This window comes from Channa argus, chromosome 5 (genome assembly GCF_033026475.1).
Source record: "Channa argus isolate prfri chromosome 5, Channa argus male v1.0, whole genome shotgun sequence".
In the NCBI taxonomy this organism is placed as follows: Eukaryota; Metazoa; Chordata; class Actinopteri; order Anabantiformes; family Channidae; genus Channa; species Channa argus.
Window position 1 is genome coordinate 18,976,216 of NC_090201.1, and position 18,929 is coordinate 18,995,144.

An 18,929-nucleotide genomic window follows, 5' to 3' on the forward strand; every position below is an offset into this window, starting at 1 on the left:
AGCAAAGCCTTTTCTAATAGAAAAAAAGAAATACATAGAAAAATGGTAAACATCAAAACCGGGTTTATCAATTCGTATTGGTCGAATTGAACGCATAAGGAACTACCAGCCACTTTCCCAGGGATGTTTGTTTTGCTCACACTGACATGCCGTTAAACTCTTCCACGTTGATATAGAGAACACAGCACCGCCAATGCGCTTGTATTTGCGTGATACCCAGCGTACACGCTTGTCAAATCAAGCTAGTGACCACATCACTGTCCTACAGTAAACCTCCACCGGCTGGGACTGCTGGCTCATTCATCTTTACCTTTTGTGAAGATTCCTCTTGCTTCATCGAGAATTTACACATTTTAAGATTTGTTACCATTACGGTTACGCTTTCCGCCGACAATGGCTGATCCTAAATACGCAAACTTGCCGGGAATTGTAAGTGGTTTACGCTAGCAGACAGATTAGCTAGAGTGCTATTTGGTAATGCTATAGCTCCAAGCTTTGATAGCAAAGTTGGCTAACATTCCTACAGTTGACTCCGTTGTCTTATTTCTATTCGCAAACACGACAAAGCGTGTTAATGTGCATTCGTAATTGCCGACTTATCTTGCAATATAGTGTGGTGTGATACAAGCCACTGGAGAACAAATGTTAGCAAATACGTGTTATTGAATGGGCCGGGGCGTTGTCCAGGCTAACGACAATAAACGGGAGATCTAATCCTTTCATTTGTTTGCCTAACTGCACCAATAGGCCTTTAACGAACCGGACGTGTACGAGACCGGTGACCTTCCAGAAGATGACCAGGCTCAGTTTGAGTCTGTAAGTAGACGTTTTGTATTCACCAAGCTTGACAGTTTGCAGACAGTTAGCTAGTCAATTTACCATGTACTAAGCTAACCTAAGTAGTTGAATAGTTGTGAATAGGTACACTTAAAACAATGCATACAATACTGATTTGTCCATTAAAATCAGTGTGCATAATTTCATCTCATATTAAGTATTGTTTGAGTTCCTGTGACTACCTGCACAAAATGTATGTCAGCCTTATTATCACAATGCTAATTGCTGTATGTGACATTTAAATGTGTCACAGCAAAATGTTGCTTAATTTTGTAGGACAAATAAAGACGTATTCCTTGATTTCTACAAAATGTTGTATAAGGACATATATAACCACCTCTTGTGAAACTTAACAAATCATTTATCTATTATATTAAGTGAATCGTATTGTGAGAGTAAATGTAAAATAAAGGGAGAACAAAAATTCTGTAATGATGATGGTTTTATGATTCCTAGAAATGTCTGGTCTGGTGTCAAATTTAACATTAATCAGTTGTCTGGAGTTTTGTGATGGCATTGCTAGAGTTCAGTCTTTAACGGTGCTGTTGCTGAATGCTTTGTAAACCGTTTATGGACGCTGGTGCTTTAAAGTGGCTGGCTTTTTACCAGCTGAGTGAATCCTAATTGGCATTTTCCCTTCCTATGTCCCCATTTTTTCCCATACCCCCCCCTCCCCTGGACCCTAGTTTGTACAAGTAAGATTAGCTCCATTACATGCTTTCTACGCATGTTGTTTACTACAGCTGGGTGCAAAAAAATGTTTTCAACACAATATTTATTGCACAGTTAGCCCTTGAAAAACCATCAGAAGCAACAAAACTGGTCAAGAAGTGTATAAAAATAAGCTTATAGTAAAATATTGAAAATTCTATCATTGCAAAGGTTTGCATATCCGTTTATTTAAACGTTCTCTGATACTTTACCCTAACCTAGCCTTTATATTTGCTGGCATAATTGTTCCACATCAATCAGATTACTTAGTTGTTCCTCCTCCTTCAATTGTATCTACAGACTTTCATTTATATTTAACTCAAGTGATTGGTAAGGCCATGATAAAACATTTTTAAACCATTCCTCCGCTTCAAAATATTCTGGTATTGCGCTGCATTTATTCTACCTTCCACTTTATGCAGAGCTCCATTGCCTGCTGTAGACATAAACCCCCAAGACATTAGTCAGCATTCACCGTGTTCAACTCTGTGAAGGTGTTCCTCTTCTTACAGGCAAAGTTTCCTTCCCATACATAGCTGTTCAAATATGACCAAATTAATCGACTTTGGTCTCATCTTCTTAATCTTGATTTAAACTTGTTTGGTTTGGTCACATGCTCCATAGCATACAAGTGTGCTGCTTTATGGCTAAAAGTGGCTTATTGTGTGCTTTTCCCCGAACAATTCCGATTTGTGCAGATTATGCTTTGACTGTGTAGATGTGGACTTTTATTCCAATTGCTTTTAAAGACTTTGTCAGGTCCTCGGCGGTTTGTTTTGGACCCTTAAGTAGCTCTCCAGTATCTTTTCCAGCACCTCTTTGAGTTATTTTTTTGGTCCTCCTTTTTGAGGAATCTTGTTGTGTTCACATTTCTCCCATATCTAGGTCATGGCCTTTACAGTTGGTACTTGTATCCATAAATACTTTGAAATATTTTTATAACCCCCCTTCAGCTGTATAAAGTTTTACCAATTTAATTTTGAGACCTTTTGAAACCTGATCCCATTGTTTTTGGTGCTTTCAGCAAATTGCTTGAAACTGCCCCTAAAGATCTTACCCACTTACAAATTTAAAGTGCAGGCCTGATTTAACACACCTAATGCCACTTATTAGGCATTAATTGTTGATTGTCCTTCTTTACAGAAGTGTTGGTTCATTTGAGAAATTAAAGTAATTTCTTTGATGGTTTATAAAGTGGGATGCTAAACTTTGTTAAAATATTTATATTTGGAACTATAACTGACCATTTTTGTTACTTCTACTGATGAAGAGACATTCACATTAGCTAAATTTCTATTAAATATGTTGGTTTAAAAATTTATTTGTTTTACTCTTTCTGCTTTATCATAGTAATTTTGCACACAGCTGTATCATGTTCACTTTTACTACCTGTATTGATTGGAATGGAATGAAACATAAATCGATAGACTGACCCTTCTTGTGCTTTAATTCATCAAGTTTTGATTTTGTTTCCCATTTGTGTTGCTGTGTTTCATGGATTTTTAGCAGCCCTTACTGGTAATTTGCTTTATTTTACTAGATCATGCTTTTAACAAAGCAGTGAAGGCTTAATTGTGTGTCTGTGTGAGAGTGTGATGCTCTGCCAGAATAAAGAATAGTGTTTGCTCATTTTAGCGATTTCCCTTTTCTCATGTTCCAACGATTGCTACCTTGCTAACCACACTATTCTCACTAACTAAACATTTTGAAGACCTTTGTACACTGGGATAATTCATTGGATGTCAGACTTTGCAAGATTGATGTATGTATAAGAAAGTCTTAGTAAGTTTTAGGCACATTGTAGTTTTTAATGAATGCCTTGTCAAAGTGCTATGGAAAAAACAACAATTAAGTTAATTATTTATATCTTATAAGATTTTCTCTCTTTCTAGGTGTATACAAATTTTAAATTGGTTGGCCTCCATGTTTTTTTGATTTAAGGGTACAGTTTTACTTTTAATATTATAGTACTGTATATCATATAAGGATGTTTTTTTTTTTTACACCAATCCCCTCCATCTAAGACATAATGTTTTAAGACCTGCAATGCCCTCCATGAGAGTACATGGTTGCATTACTTTATAAAGTACAGTATAGTAACAAAAGAGAAAGTAAATTAGGGATATTAATGCACCATCTTACCACCCTGACCCGGGGAAAAGAGAAAGAACTGGAGACATCATGAGCAGTCAGAACAAACTATCTCCAGGGTTTTAGCCACAACTCTCAGAACACTCCTTTTCTTTCTTATCTTTTCCCAACCCTGGCCAACTGTTGTGTGCATGGCATGTGATAACCACATTAATATGTGTTGTCTCTCTCTCTCTCTCTCTCTCTCTCTCTCCCCCCTACTCTTTTCTCTCCCTCTGCTCCTCCGTTACTTTCTCTAACTCTCTTTGGAAATCCAAGGAGCTGGTAAGAGCCTAACTAACCCTCTTCCTCCTCCTCCTTCACCCGCCCAGTATATATGTATCCGTCTTGTGTTCCTTGTGTTTTGTTGGTCTGTATTTTTATTGTAATTTGTGTGTGAACCTTGACTCGTCATTTATCTTACATTATGTGTCAGTGGTGTTTTAATTGTACCAATAGTCTCTAGATCATCTTTTTTGATCAAAAGGAAGTTTTAATCAAATGATAGTCTTGTCTACTCTCCAAAATCATGAATCAAAGAACCATGAATTAGAACAGTGAATGTAGTGGTTTCAAGTTTTAGTTTTGCTTTTTTCCATTCATTTAACATTGTTTTTACCATAATAGTAGAACCGTACTACATGAAATACATATTTCTGTAAGGAATTATTGAACCATTGTTTGTATTGGTCTTCAGATTAAATAGGCCTCGACATAGCTGCTGTATCTAATTTAGCTCATCTGTCTCTTGCCTGCTGGTATTCTAAAATATGTTGAGATCATCTGGTTCTCTCAAAGACAGCCCCAAGAAATGGCATGTGAAGCTCTTGCAGATTTTATGATTGTGACTACAATGGCTTTTAATTTCTTATAATATCTGATCTGGAAAAGTGAATTACACTATGTTTGCTGAAGTACATAATTTAGTATCTTTGAAATCATATTTCTGGGGTAATGATCAAGTGAAAGATTTTCTCTCGGATCTTAAAAACCTGTCAACATTTTTCAAGTCTACCTGGGGCTTTGAGACTTTCTGCTCACTGACTCATTAAGCCAAAGCTAGTCTTTCCTGTCCCTATAGTCTCTTTTAGGATATTGTTTATGATCATCTGACTTTGCTTTCTGGTGTTTTCAATGACAGGAGGAGCTCTGCAGTGATAGCGTGGAGAGGATTGTGGTCAACCCCAATGCAGCCTATGACAAGTTTAAAGACAAGCACATCAGCACCAAGGGACTTGGTTAGTATGTAGTGGACAAGTGATTCTTAACTTAATAATGCATCTCAAGACAGTAAGTTTTATTTTCAACAAATCTAATAAGAAGATCAAGAAAAGTGACCCTGCTAAGGCCACCTAAAGCTTATTATGCTATGTTGTAGACTCAACTGTTATGCAGTATCTATGAAACACTTGTCACTGACTGCTGCACTGGGCAAACTAGTCCATCTCACACACCAATACTAATTAGAGCACTTAATGTGCAGCTGGAAACAGTTCCCAACAGATATACAATTTACCCATGACCTATTTTAAAAATTAAAAACTTTACAAATAGGCCCTGGGTTTTTGGTCATTTGTTTTTATATATTAATCATTTGATTTGATAGTCATTGTAAGTATTAGGTATACCACACATTAGCATCATCTTTTCTTTACAAAAAGTATTTAATCTTAATGAAGAAGCTTATAAAAAGAAGTATATGAATGTAAGTACAAAACTAAACTCATTACACAGATTTCTCCAAAAAACAAATTTAACAGCTGCTGCTGCTTCAAAATGTTCTCTTTTCAATATGGCTTTAACAAAGCTTTTTGTGATTTTTAAAATGCTCAAATCTTGTTCTGGGTCAGACTGTTTTTATATAGACACCAGTCTGCTTCTTTTTGTGTCTGTTCCTCCATTTCTCTTACAATTCTTTTGTATCCTGTTCACAGACTTTTCAGACAGAATCAGTAAAAGCAGAAGAGTGGGCTATGAGTCAGGAGAATTTGAAATTGTGAGTACTGTCCACCCGATATTAATTTCTTCACTTTTTATTCTTTTAGAAGGTGTTCTATTTAGAGCATAATACCTAATTATGACTTTTATTGGATTCACTACACATGTTGTCTGCTAAAGTCAAAAACTGTCCCTGGGAAGCTCTCTTTGTACTAGACCCACTTTGCCATTGTGTAATATTCATGTAATTTTTTTGGTTTTTGTTTAGCTTGGTGAGGGCTGTGGAGTCAAGGAGACGCCTCAGCAGAAGTACCAGCGCCTAGTGAACGAGATCCAGGAACTCATTCAGGATGTGGATGCCATCCAGGTGAAGTGACAGCAAGATACATGCATACACTCAAGCACCATTCTCCCTTACCCACAAGAAAATGGAATATGCATTGTGATTGTCCTGCTTTCAATGTTCCTGCCTGCAAAAACATTCAACAGCCTGTTACTGAGGGACATTTATCACGCTACTACTCAATCATGTCATCATGTGGTAACTAAAGGAAGTTTGACATATGAGTTTGAACAGTTTCTGGCGTGTAATATTAATGTATTTTCTTACTGATCCTCTAGTGATGTGGGAGCTCATTCCAAGGCTCTGTGTGTTGGTTGACCTAAAACCTAAATTGACAGTGAAAATACTTTTTTTTAAAAACTGATTTAAATTTAAATTGATGTAGGGAATTATATTTCAGATGAACAAAGACCTGTTAAAAATAATGGATTGTTGGACAAAGACCCCACAATCTAGAAGCTAACCAAAATTTGTTTGTCATTAACTTGTATGCACACCTTTGTGTCCCTCTACTTGCAGGCTGCCACAAAGGAAAGCAATGCAGAGGAGCGCCTGACCCCAGTGATACTTGCCCAGCAGGCAGTTCAGCTCAAACAGCAACTGGTTTCTGCCCATCTTGACTCACTTTTGGGGCCACAGGCACATATCAACTTGGCCGATCCAGATGGAGCGCTGGCCAGGTGAGCTGAGAAGGGGGTGAGAGTATTAAAAAAGTGAGAAAACCTGTGTCTGGAATCTAAAACCTAATGCTAGAACTTGTCAGACCCAGATAAAGTGAAGAGCTAAAAGGCAGAGAATGATCAGACGAAAGGAGAGAAAAAGTTTAGTTTAAAGAAATGGCCAGAGACGACAACTGATGGTCAGAAAAAACAACAGTGGAATCCTTTTGACTGAAACAGCCCTGGACTATAATCCTGAGAACTGATGGACAAATGATTGAGCAACAATAATAAAAAGTAGAGAACCTAAGCAATGAACTGAGTAAAAACAGACACTACAGAGAAGTCAGAGTCTAACTGAACTTTTTGTTGGGGGGGACACAAGTAAGAGAAACGAAAGAAAAGGTGTCGATAAAGATCCATGTTTACTTTGATCTTGCAGTCCACAACGGGGCCTAAAAAGATTAGAGGTAAGAGAGAGGGGTGGTGCAAAGACACAGAAGCTAACAGTTGCTTTTCCTTTCCCTCATACAGGCGTCTGCTCACCCAGCTGGAAGTGGCCAAGGGCAGTCGTGGCAGTGGCACAGGAGACAGCAAGTCAGCGGGATCGGCTAAGGCCCCAGATGGAGTTGTTCTTTATGAGCTACACAGCAGACCAGAACAAGAAAGATTCAATGAATCTGCCAAGGTGAAGTGCTACCGGGGGTGGGGGAAGCAGAGTCAAATGTCTGGGATAAATGCAGTCACAAAATGAGCAGGAGTTTCAGCAGTATGATCTTTTTGACACGTTTTTGTATTCAGTCTCATGAGAGCAATGTCAGAAAGTATGATGCCAATAAAAAGGACCAAAGGCAGGAAAAAATGTGCGTGGGTGTTTCTGTGTGTCTTGTGGGATGATGTTGTCCCTGCCAACCATGTGTTCCCTTGTTCCGTCCCTGTAGATGGCAGGATTGGAGAAGCGTCTAGCTGAGCTGGAGATAGCTGTTGGCTCAGGATCAGACAAGCAGGTACACACCAACTGAAACACAGTGTTTCTTTACACACACACACACACACACACAAAAACACACACACTCATCTCCAATGCTTCTCTCTCATTCACAATATTTCTGTTTAGCTCCTTTTCTATTGCACTCTCACACAAGCAGAATTGTCATGCTCCTCTTGCTGTGTAACCACCAAAAAAGTGAAATGGAAATAAATTTTCACTTTATTTTTTTAAATGATATGGCGGAGGCTTCATTGAGTCTTGCTTCCTTTTTTTTGTTTCTTTTGCAGGGACCTCTGAGTGCTGGTGTACGAGGAGCCAGTTTGATGGTAAGAAGTTGACTACTTTCTTTGGAAAACACTGTATGAAGTTAGTGTCAATATTCAAAACTATGTATCTGATGTGCAGCCAGAGAACTGGGTCACACTTCCAAGATGACATCAGTTCCTCCACGTATATTTATTGCTACTGCGCCACTAGTAACAACAAGAAAACAAAGTGTTCTGCTCAAGCTTGTGTGTGTGTGTGTGTGTGTGTGTGTGTTAATGTGTATCAGGACACCATCGAGCTCCTACAGGCAAGAGTCAGTGCACTGGACTCTGCTACTCTGGATCAAGTGGAGGCAAGACTGCAGGTAACCAACTGCACTGTACTTGGGGTTAGGGGGGGTAAGGGGAAGCTTTGGAAATTAATAGGTAAGTTACTTGTAATCTGATTACATTCTAATTCTTATAGTATGTTTTTCTGTAGATGTGTTTTTTTTTTAAAGTAATGCTCAATTATGTAGAGAAACGTGTTTGTATTGCTGTAAGTAAGGAGATTTTTCAAGATACAACAGTAGAAAAAAGCTTTTAATGCAAGATACAGCGCTCTTGTATATATTGGTATCTATTGTAGCTTTCTTGCTATAAGAATCAGTCTTTTTTGTTTCCATACTGTGGTGATAGAACATCACTTGATGGCAGTTGGCCACTATTGAAGTACTCCATTGTTTATTTTTTTTTATTTTTTTACATATTCAACAGATAATTATTCAATTAAAGTTATATTTGTGTTAAAAATACTACTTAATTAGTTCACTATTGATATATGTCATAACACAGCTTGAGAAACTCTCACTATGCCACATGTTTGACATTAAGTTTATCAGTGCTTGTCTTTTTTTCCTGTTATTTATCATAAGGACCAGAATATTGTACCTTTTACACAGCTATCATAGTTAATTTTTACCATCTCTCATCTAGAGTGTCCTGGGGAAGATGAATGAGATTGCTAAACACAGGGCAGCCATTGAGGATGCTGATACACAAAACAAGGTTTGTAATATGTGCATCCATTATTGAGAATCGCAGATGCATTTATTCTCTTTCAGTTCATATGTGATTCCTCTGTTACAAAATACTGTACTTTTATGATACAGTCACCTGCAACATTCCTATATTTATAACATGATTGTTCAAAAAGAACATCTGTTACTCTTTTAGCTTTAGTGACACAAGCAAAAATCTTGCTAATTCAGTTTTAGTGATGTATATTCATTAGGAAGAAGCCAAACAAAAATCATCAGGTGGCTTCTTTTCTGTTGGCTTGTTTATTTGGATTAAACTGTTTTTTTCTTTTCTGGTTGCTAGGGGCTTTACCCTTAATAGACCAGTAGAGGGCAGGTTATGGTAATGCAAAATTAATCTAATGCATTACAAAAGCATTCTTTGATCTTAGATTGGGTATAATAATGATATATTCCACAATAATTAGACCATAGTTGGATAAAATACAGTAACAATTGGCAAAACACAATTTGCAGCTTTCTGATAATTCTTTGATCTGCAGTGTATTAGTACAGTGTGTGTGTGTGTATATATGTGTGTGTATATTATGTGTGTGTGTTTGTGTGTGTGTATGTATGTATATGTGTGTGTGTATATATGTATGTGTGTGTGTATATATGTATGTGTGTGTGTATGTATGTATATATATATATATATATATATATATATATATATATATATATATATATATATATATATATATATATATGTATATGTATATATGTATGTATGTATATATATATGTGTATATATATATGTATATATATGTGTGTATATATATATGTATATATATATGTATATGTATATATGTATGTATATATGTATGTATATATGTATGTATATGTGTATGTATATATATATGTATATGTATATATATATGTATATGTGTATATATATGTATATATATATACACACACATATACATATATATATATATGTATATGTATATATATATATATATATATATATATATATATATATATATATATATATATATATATATATATATATATATATATATATATATATATATATGTAAAAAACCTTTTGAAGGCAAATCTCAACTAGCATGCATTGCTGTAAATCACAATAACAAATGCAGATATGCACGTTAAATATTGACCTTTTGGCAAATGTTTCACAGTAACAACATATTGACTATAGAGTTGCATTAATTAATTCTATCATTGTGCATTTATATAATTTACAGGACAATCATCACATATAAGCAAGGGATCTGTTGTCTTAGTTGGAGGGTTTTGCCATCGTAATAAATATCTGTGTGTGTTGTCAGGTGTCACAGCTTTATGATGTGGTGCAAAAGTGGGATGCTATGTCCACTTCTGTACCTCAGGTGGTTCAGAGGCTCGTTGCTGTCAAGGAGTTGCATGAACAAGGTAACACACAGGAACTCAATGTGCTTTACAAGGTTGCAGCTCAAGACATTGTTTGTGTCCTTACATATTTCTCCACATCATAACTCTGGATCAGTTGTTGAACTGTTTGAAAGTGGGTGAGTTAGTACCACATCATTTTACCCCATAAACTTATGAGGATGTTCTGGTGTTGAGTAATTGGTTCATATCGAAAATATTGTTATAATATTGCTCTAGGGGCTGATTCCACCCCAGTAATGATATTAACAATGAAGACTTGGATAATTTATGTTCGTTTCTTTCATTTGAGGGGTGAAGAACCTTGAAATGACACCCATGAGAGTTCAAGGATAGGATGTATGTAGGTTAGTGGGGGTAGGGAGTGGCATTAAATATTCAAAATATGTAGGATGCAGCCACGGAACCTAACAGGGTGTGAACCCGGATCATGTTTCAGACACAATCTGTGCTGGGAAGTAGTATTTGGCCTGAAAGATTTACATTCGCAATGGCAATGTCTGTGTGTGAGACAGAGGATGGGGTTCAAACAGATAATGGAATTAGCCTAAACCATGCTATTGTATTATAACAAAGGGCAAAAAAAGGACCTGTAAAGGGGACTCAAAATAATTTATTTGAATTACACCAAAATCTTGTAGTACCGTTAAACATAAAATGAGATTTTATGTTTTTTAAATGAGGATTATTATTTAGCACATGAAAGCAAAACCTTGCCATTATATTGATAATTTGTGTCTGGGAGCTTAAAGAGGTCGTTTATCATCCAGACATTTTTTGTTCATCTGTCACAGTCTGCGTTTGGTGTTCTTTGCTCAATATGGTTTAGATGCACTGAATTAGTTTTTTCTTTCTCTCTCTTTTACTTTTGCTTTCTGAGTGAATGCTAATAAATAAAAACAGATACTTTGTTTAATCGCTCAAGCAGCCATTAATCATATTCAGATTAAATTTCACTGGTCTGCACTCTGTTCACTTTGAGTTACAAAAAAACCAACATAGCAAGTTTTTTTTAATCAAAGAATTTTCATTAAAAAATTTTGATTGTATTTTTCTTTCACCCTCTCTTCACTGTTGTCCTTTGACCTGTAGCCATGCAGTTTGGTCAGCTGCTTACCCACCTGGACACCACTCAGCAGATGATCAACAACTCTCTGAAGGACAATAACAGTCTGCTAACACAGGTAGGATGTTCAAGCTGTGTGGAACCATGTGGGCAACATAAGTCATTTTTAACACTCTATAGTGTGGAACAACTTGATTCACTTAAGTGTTGACTCTGTGTGAGTGAGCTACAACAGCTTGGGCTATTGATGTCGGCACCGTTATTAAGGCCAGTGGAACGCCCTGCTTGCCTTATTGATAGTACACAAAAATATTGCAAGCCGTGTAAAAAAAAAAAATGTGTTTTTGTTTTTAAGAAGTACACTCTTGTCCACTACGCCACAAATTCATGGCCAAAGGTGCAACTACTGTACCTATCAGGACACATACTGTACATTGTCTCTTCTAGGCTCAGTCTATAATGAACTTGTGCTGTCACTGTTTCTGGCTGGATGGACAAAACTTTCTTGAATAGTAAAATTTTATAGTTTTTGATTGTTTGGTGAAACTTAAAATTGCATGTTCTGATCTTACTTCCCGAGACTAAATTGTATGAAGGATGGTCTCAGTGATTTTCAAATTTCTCAGCTGCTCCCTGTGACTCTACTTTGTATATAAATTAAAGCTGCACTATATATCGTTTTAGCATTATCGCTGCAGAGTGTGCATGCGCAATAGTTGCATCACAGGACATGTCATGTCAAGTAACTGAAACACATCATGATACAGTTTGATGCCCGAGGAAAAGTTATATGGTTCTCATTTTGTGTGGCTAATTTACAACAGAAGTCTGTGTGATATAACACAATTTACTCTGATCTAAAAGTTCTTGAATACAGTTTGCTAGTGAGTTACATGATTAGCAACATTCTTGACCAGTTCAAACAAAGGAGGCCTCATCCCATTTATTAATCACCTTTAACTTGAAAATGAGCAAGATACGGGAAACACCAAAAATTAGGTTATGATCTTGATGTGCAGCTGTACACTGGTCAGCTGCCAGCTCATCCTCTAAACCTTCTCCAGATAATGTCAGCTGGAAGACCAGAGATATGGTAATATGGGGAAAGCAGAGGGAAGTTTAAGACCATTAATATTCAGACATGTACTCCTCTAACTGGAACTATAGGAAGCCAGTTGAAATTGGTGATGTTGCCTTCCCAGGTGTCCTAGATTTAAGAAGGTTATTGAATCAGATGTTCACAAGCTTTTACAGAAAACATTACTATTGTAACAAATTTAGCATTTTAACTTAAGGCTGTTTAATTATGACAGATCTGTTTAATTATGATCACATTATTTTCACTAATATTGTGATCAGAATTATTTTACTCGATTACTTCTCTTCACCATAATCTGAACTAACCTTAAAATAACTCCCGTGTCTACTGATCAGTTATTGCACATATTCTGGTGTGAAATCCTCCCAGGCCTTCTGCTGAACTTCCTTAAGTTCTGTTGTTCTGGTTGGCCAGTGTTCCCAATCTCTTTGGTCCAGCTTTTCCCTCACCAGCTCAATAGGGTTCAGATCTGGTGACTAATATAATGCTTACAAAACATGGAAAGAATGGTTGTGGTCAGTGTCTTGCTGCAAATTAAAGTTATCAGTTGTTGCGTGTTTCTTCAGCATGCAGTGGTATCCATGCTGGTTGAGGATGCCTTGCACAAAATGCACCTCAAAAGATTACTCATCAGTCAACAAAACTTTGTTCCAGTCATTGTAAAGCTCACCGCATTTTGGCCGACTGCAAACTTTTCTTCTGATTTACTAAACTTGGTAAGGTGTTTGTCTTGGCAACTCTGCCCATGAGACCAGCTGACCTGACTGTCCTTTTCACAGTATCTGAGCACACTGGTTCCTCTTGTTTTATTCAACGATGCAGCCGATTCAGAAGCAGTAAGGCTTCTTTTGGAAGGACACTCGTACATACATGTGCACTTGGGCCTTTTACTGTGTCTTCTGTCCTCATTGGATCCAGTTGCAGCATGTCTCTGCAGAATATAGTGTATACTTTGTGAACATATTTTTAATTTCTTGGTTATATCATGTAGAGAATAAACTTCCTTTCTCAGGATGAGTACTGACTTACGCATTTCCAAGGAAAGCTGTTTTTGCCAATTTTTTGTTCCAATTTAAAGTGAAAATTACAGATTACTATGGAGGAACATCCAATTATAATCTCATATTAATAGATTTAGTCATGAACTAAATGTAAGCTTTAACACCTGGGAGGGACAAACACAATCAATTTAAAAGCATCTGCACTTGAATGTCTAGAAAAAATGACCAGTAGGCCGCAGATTTCTCCGACAGTTAGTACTGAAAGTAAAGTTTAACAAACAAAAAAATTATTAAAATACAATTGTGTAAGTGTTGGCAAACTTTTTCTTGCCAGTGTATATTGATATCTTGTTTGGTCTAACTATCCAAAATCCATTTTTTAATTGACATCAACTTAAAAAAAAAAAACGTGAAATCACACATTTTTAAAAACTAACAACAATTTCTCACTTCCCTGTCTTTCACCTCTTATTAACTTGTTTTTTCAACCCTCTTCCTCCCCAGGTCCAGCAGACAATGAAGGAAAACCTTGTTGCAATAGAAGAAAACTTTGCTGCTCTAGATCAGAGGATGAAGAAGCTCTCCAAGTAAACAGTGGCAGAGGTTGGGTCCATCCAGGAAAGTGTAACATGGACAAACAAAGCTGGCTGGAGAGCACAGAGGAAATGGAGTATGACTCTGTCCTTCCGTTAGTCTCTACACCTGACTCTGCCTTTCTTTTAAAGTGGAAGGTTAGAAAGGTTGGATTAATAGAAAAAGGACACCAAATGTTCTTCTCTGCCTTTTCTTCCTCTTCCCTTATTTTGCATCAAGTTGATATGAAAACACATTTCTTCACTCAGTATATGCCACTGATTGCAAGGCCCTGTTAGGCTTATTGTGTTTTAGACTGGGTTGTTTTTGGTAATATTAAACAAAGAAATTCTTCCCTTTGGAGCCTCACACTTGGAGCCTGTATACTTTGATCCCACTAAAAAAATCTCAGTAATTGACGGTAATGTTGGGTTGATTAAATGCCCCTTTTTAAAGGGGTTTTTATATGTATAAAAAAAAATCAAGATCTAATGTTGTAGCAAAAGTGCGTTTGTGCAAATGTCAGGGCCGAGTCACGGAATGAAAGCTTGTAAATATGCCTGTATACCTTATTGTTTCTTCATGCTCAGTCGCTTGTAACTATATTATGACTGACACCAGATGTTACAGACAAAATTTTAATCTGCTTTGCCTACAACTCAACTGTATTGTTCATCTGTGGTCATGGAAATTGATCAATAAAAATTCGAAAGGCTTCGTTTCATTCATTTCATAGAAACTGCTGCCTTAACCACTCACCACAGTCTTGTAGTGAAAATATAATTTTCAGTGAAATTACTATCCCATACTGACTAAATTACTAAATGTATCGTACAAGTTAAGCTTTATGTCTGCTCCCTTTTTTCAGAGCACATGAATGTCTATTCAGATGCCTAATATAAAAGTATCAGCCAAATGTGGGGCTGATGTAATGTTACATACTCACTTTCCATGAAAGGCATGGACACAAAAACAAGTTCCATTGCAAAATATAGCCATGCTACTGCATTATGTCACAAAGTCATTAAAAACAAAAATGTAAATTATATTTAACCTACAAGTTCAGTGCTCACAGTAGTAGCTCCCTACAAAAAACTAAAAAACTTACAGAAAGAAAATTGTATATTTATTTAGCACTAGGTGGCAGCATAGCAAATAAAAAGATTTGCATTGGACTTACTGTGTATTCAGCTAATCAGGCTGATAATGAAAATCATTCTGCCTTACTCATGCTGGGTTGTTTTTTAGTTGAATTTTAAGTGGGCAGGAAGAGCTAAGTTTAGCCTAGACAATTCTGTCTATAATAATAAAAACATCCACTAATACTAAGGTGCCGACCATGAACTACAACATCCCCAGTTTATGTCTGGAAACAGACCTTTGTTGTATGTCATTCCTCATCTCTTTTGTGTCTGTTATTTAATAAAGACTTTACAAAGTCCCACTAATCATTATTTAAAAAATATAAAATTTAAAAACCATTGGTTATTGGTTTAAATCATCATCGATAAAAAGCAATAAAACCAAAAGCTGGTTCAAGTTTGATGTTGCGTGACAGTATCAGTGACAAAGGGCAATAGGTAATGAGCAGTGGAGTAAGGATCAAGTACTTCTGATGAGTCATTCACACACAGCAAATCCTGAGGGGTGGATAACTTCCGCTGCAGGTGGATCGATTGTTTACTGGGATACGGGAGTTATCTAAAGAAACATACGATCAGAGGGTTGGATTCACGCCAATTAATATCACCACGGTGTCCCCTTTAGCTGAATAGAAATCTCACTGGATGTGTCTCTAGCACATGATAAACAGCGGCTACTGATTTCTGCTTTATTTAAGCCGAGTAACATAAACACATCCTACTGCCTGTATCACATCTTTCATTTATTTCAGCGAGGATTAAGTGCTGAGTATGGACCTCATCCCCTACTTGTGGGGGAAGCTGAAGACCAGACAACTCGGACAGGACGTATCGAGTATGAACAGGGAATTAGATCCAGAGCTCTAACTTAGAAGGGAATGCCCCAGATGAGCACAGAGACATACTATGTACTATATATCATATTATACTGCATTTGTCCTTCTATTTTGGGTTTACTAGATAAGGCCAGACCAGTCCTATCTGTTATGATACATTTCCACACAATTACCAACTGAGGATTTCAAACAAAATGTTAACAACAATAATACGTTCCAATATTTATTTTTTAATTTAATTTAATTGTTAAAGTGTAGGTTGCCACGTGGCACTGAATACAAAAAAATAATACAATGACAATGACTTAATGATACACAGAAGCGTTTGGAAAAACAGATACCTTTAGAAGTAGGGTATTAGTCCAAATATGATTCTTTAATTGCACAAATTTAAACAAGTTTATCTCCAGTCATTCTTGACTTTATTTCTACTGTAAAGTACTTATATATGTCAGCACCTCCCACTGACCTTTACTCTGCTGGACAGTAAGTAAGTAAATATTTAAGTTCTCTGACCGCTCAGAGCAACTAAACAGAGAGGCTGTAGGGAGAACCAATTGCTCTGAAATCTGTGTTTCTGGTGCTTATGTGGGGAAAAGGGGAAAGGAAGAGAAAGATGGAGTTGGAGCATGGAGTGTGTGTCTCGCTGCCAATATACCCACCTGTTCAGACAGCCCTTTAAACTTTAATGCCCTACAGTCTCTAGTTTGAGCTGGGGTTTTTTGCCTTTGCCTTTTTTCTTATGTTTTATCTTTGACACATATGTTGGTGCCAAAAAAAAAAAAAATACAAATGAAGAAATCAAGACACTGGGAGTGGTTTTATACGATGGTAGTATTTATGTGTGTACTGACAAGATTACTGAACCTGAGTTTGAGCTTATTCAAAGGTTCTGGAAATTATTACAATGTCATGTGATAAAATATTTAACATTATTCAAATTGTATTTATAAGACTCATAATACATTTTGCACCTAAACACAACATGCAGTAAACTGAGGTAATAAAGGAACTGCCGGTAATGAAAACTATAAAACTATAAAATAAGAAAGCTGTGTATTAGTTTCTCAAATATTGTTGAAGGGGTTTGGACAGGTGAGGAGCCTGTGGTGAAGCAGAGGAAAGGACAGAAGAAGTGGGTGGAGGAAAGTGGAGTAAAATAGGGTGGATACCGTTGTGGGGCAGAATGAGGCTTGTAGCGAATGAAACAAGGGGAAGACAAAGTAAAGACAGATGACGCTCAGAGCTAAAGGGGGTTTAACGGACTAACAAGATTGATTATAATGTCGTCCAAAAGCTCCGAACGCTGAATTCTCAACAAGTGGATGTGACATGTAGCCGTTAAATCTGGATAGGGTGACATGGGATTGAGTGGATAGTTTGATAATACGTACAAACTACACATAATTTAACCTTACGGGTATCAAAATTTTATTTGTGGCTTCATGTCAATTGTGGATAGCTCACTTCTAAAGGAGAAGATGGATGGGGAAATAAAATCTAAATTATTGATGGAAGAATAGGAGTATTGTCCCCAGCTGAGATGGACATTGGCATAAGAGATTAATGTAGTTCCGCTTGGAACCTAATAAAATTAAAACACAGAACTCTTCATCATAATTGTGGACAAAATATCCATTTCCTTCAAACCTAACCTGTACATTACTGCTTCAGCAGTAGCGGATGCCAAGTAAAAAGAAAAAAAACATTTAACTGATTTCTAGACTTGTTAGAATATTTCTCTCCAAATTTTTCCATTAAGCCAGATTTCCGGATAATAAGGTTAAGATAAAGTTTCTATTGGGTAAAACAGCTTAAAACACACAATGAGAAAGGATTTTACAGTATCACTAGTCTGTTAACAGCTGTATCAGTTGGTCTCAGTTAAGAGAGGGGAAGATTTCCGACAGCTGGTGTGTGTGTATGTGTGTGTGTCAGTGGGATCTGGGTGTGGTGCCTTGACCAAGGGCACAGGACAGAAACACAAGTGTGGTGACTGGATATGGATCTGGGGAATCTGGGGGGGGGGGGTAATAAACACTTTTTCCCCCCCTTGTCATTACAGATTTTTGGTTAATTTTAAAATGCAAGCATTTGTTCTTTATCAGTGGCTCAGTTGCTACAATAACATTAAAATCTCTAACCCGTTATCATTATCAAACTCTGTCTTTATACTAGATACAGTGCATATAGATGTCACAGTCATACTACTACAGTGTGGCGAAGTTATGTGAGCATTACTGGACTGTGTTGTTTGGCTTGTATAGAAATGTATGATGTAATATATGTTACAGTAATGTAGTGATTATGTAGGTCAGTTAAGACTTCTATTCTTCTATTTATGAATAGGCAGAGTAAAAAGGCATTCAATGAGAAATACATAACAGTACCGTGCCATAGCAACTAACATCTTCAAATACAACAAAGAATACTGGAAAATTTTTATCTAAAAGCTCATTCGAGTGGACAGACAATTATCAGTTTGGAGAGCGTGTACACACTTTGAGAGCTCAGGTTGCTTAAAACTGAAATTGAAACAAACAAACAAACAACAAACACACACTCATATATATGTATATGTGTGTGTGTGTGTGTGTGTGAGTGAGAGAGAGAGAGTGTGTGTAGTGCATGTTTTTTCTTTTGTTTTTTGATATTTTTCATTACCACAATCAATTAAGAAAGAGGGAACATAATTATCCCATTGTACTGAAGGAGCTGAAAGAGAGGCAACCTAGATGTGGGGTTGTAAACAGTGTTTTATAATAAATACAAAACAGACGACGGGACTGACAAAATAAACAGACGGCAGGGGTGGAGAGGGAGTAGAGAAAGTATGCTGAACTACTCAGCAACAGCCACTCAAGTCGTGACGTGTTCACGGTGC

General features: G+C 36.8%; 1 protein-coding gene across 2 annotated transcripts; it reads left to right on the forward strand.

The window, feature by feature from the left end:
• The first annotated feature begins 204 nt into the window (after window positions 1-204).
• dctn2 (dynactin 2 (p50)) lies at window positions 205-14,782 on the forward strand. 2 transcript variants are annotated; one of them, XM_067505142.1, is made up of 14 exons: window positions 205-429; window positions 748-816; window positions 4,820-4,916; window positions 5,613-5,674; window positions 5,885-5,983; window positions 6,479-6,639; window positions 7,153-7,306; window positions 7,560-7,625; window positions 7,897-7,935; window positions 8,163-8,240; window positions 8,851-8,922; window positions 10,229-10,331; window positions 11,421-11,512; window positions 13,999-14,782. In XM_067505142.1, the coding sequence occupies exons 1-14, from the start codon at window positions 394-396 to the stop codon at window positions 14,083-14,085; spliced, it is 1,215 nt and encodes a 404-aa protein (XP_067361243.1). In that variant the 5' UTR covers window positions 205-393; the 3' UTR covers window positions 14,086-14,782. The 2 variants fall into 2 exon arrangements, with proteins under 2 accessions (XP_067361243.1, XP_067361244.1); XM_067505143.1 differs by lacking the exon at window positions 10,229-10,331.
• Window positions 14,783-18,929: the final 4,147 nt, after the last annotated feature.

Bases quoted from the DNA above. Each gene is read 5' to 3' on its own strand.
- dctn2 (XM_067505142.1), top strand. From the start codon at position 394: ATGGCTGATCCTAAATACGCAAACTTGCCGGGAATT. The intron at 5,984-6,478 runs GTGAAGTGACAG...CTCTACTTGCAG, and splicing joins AGGATGTGGATGCCATCCAG to GCTGCCACAAAGGAAAGCAA. The intron at 8,241-8,850 runs GTAACCAACTGC...TCTCTCATCTAG, and splicing joins AAGTGGAGGCAAGACTGCAG to AGTGTCCTGGGGAAGATGAA.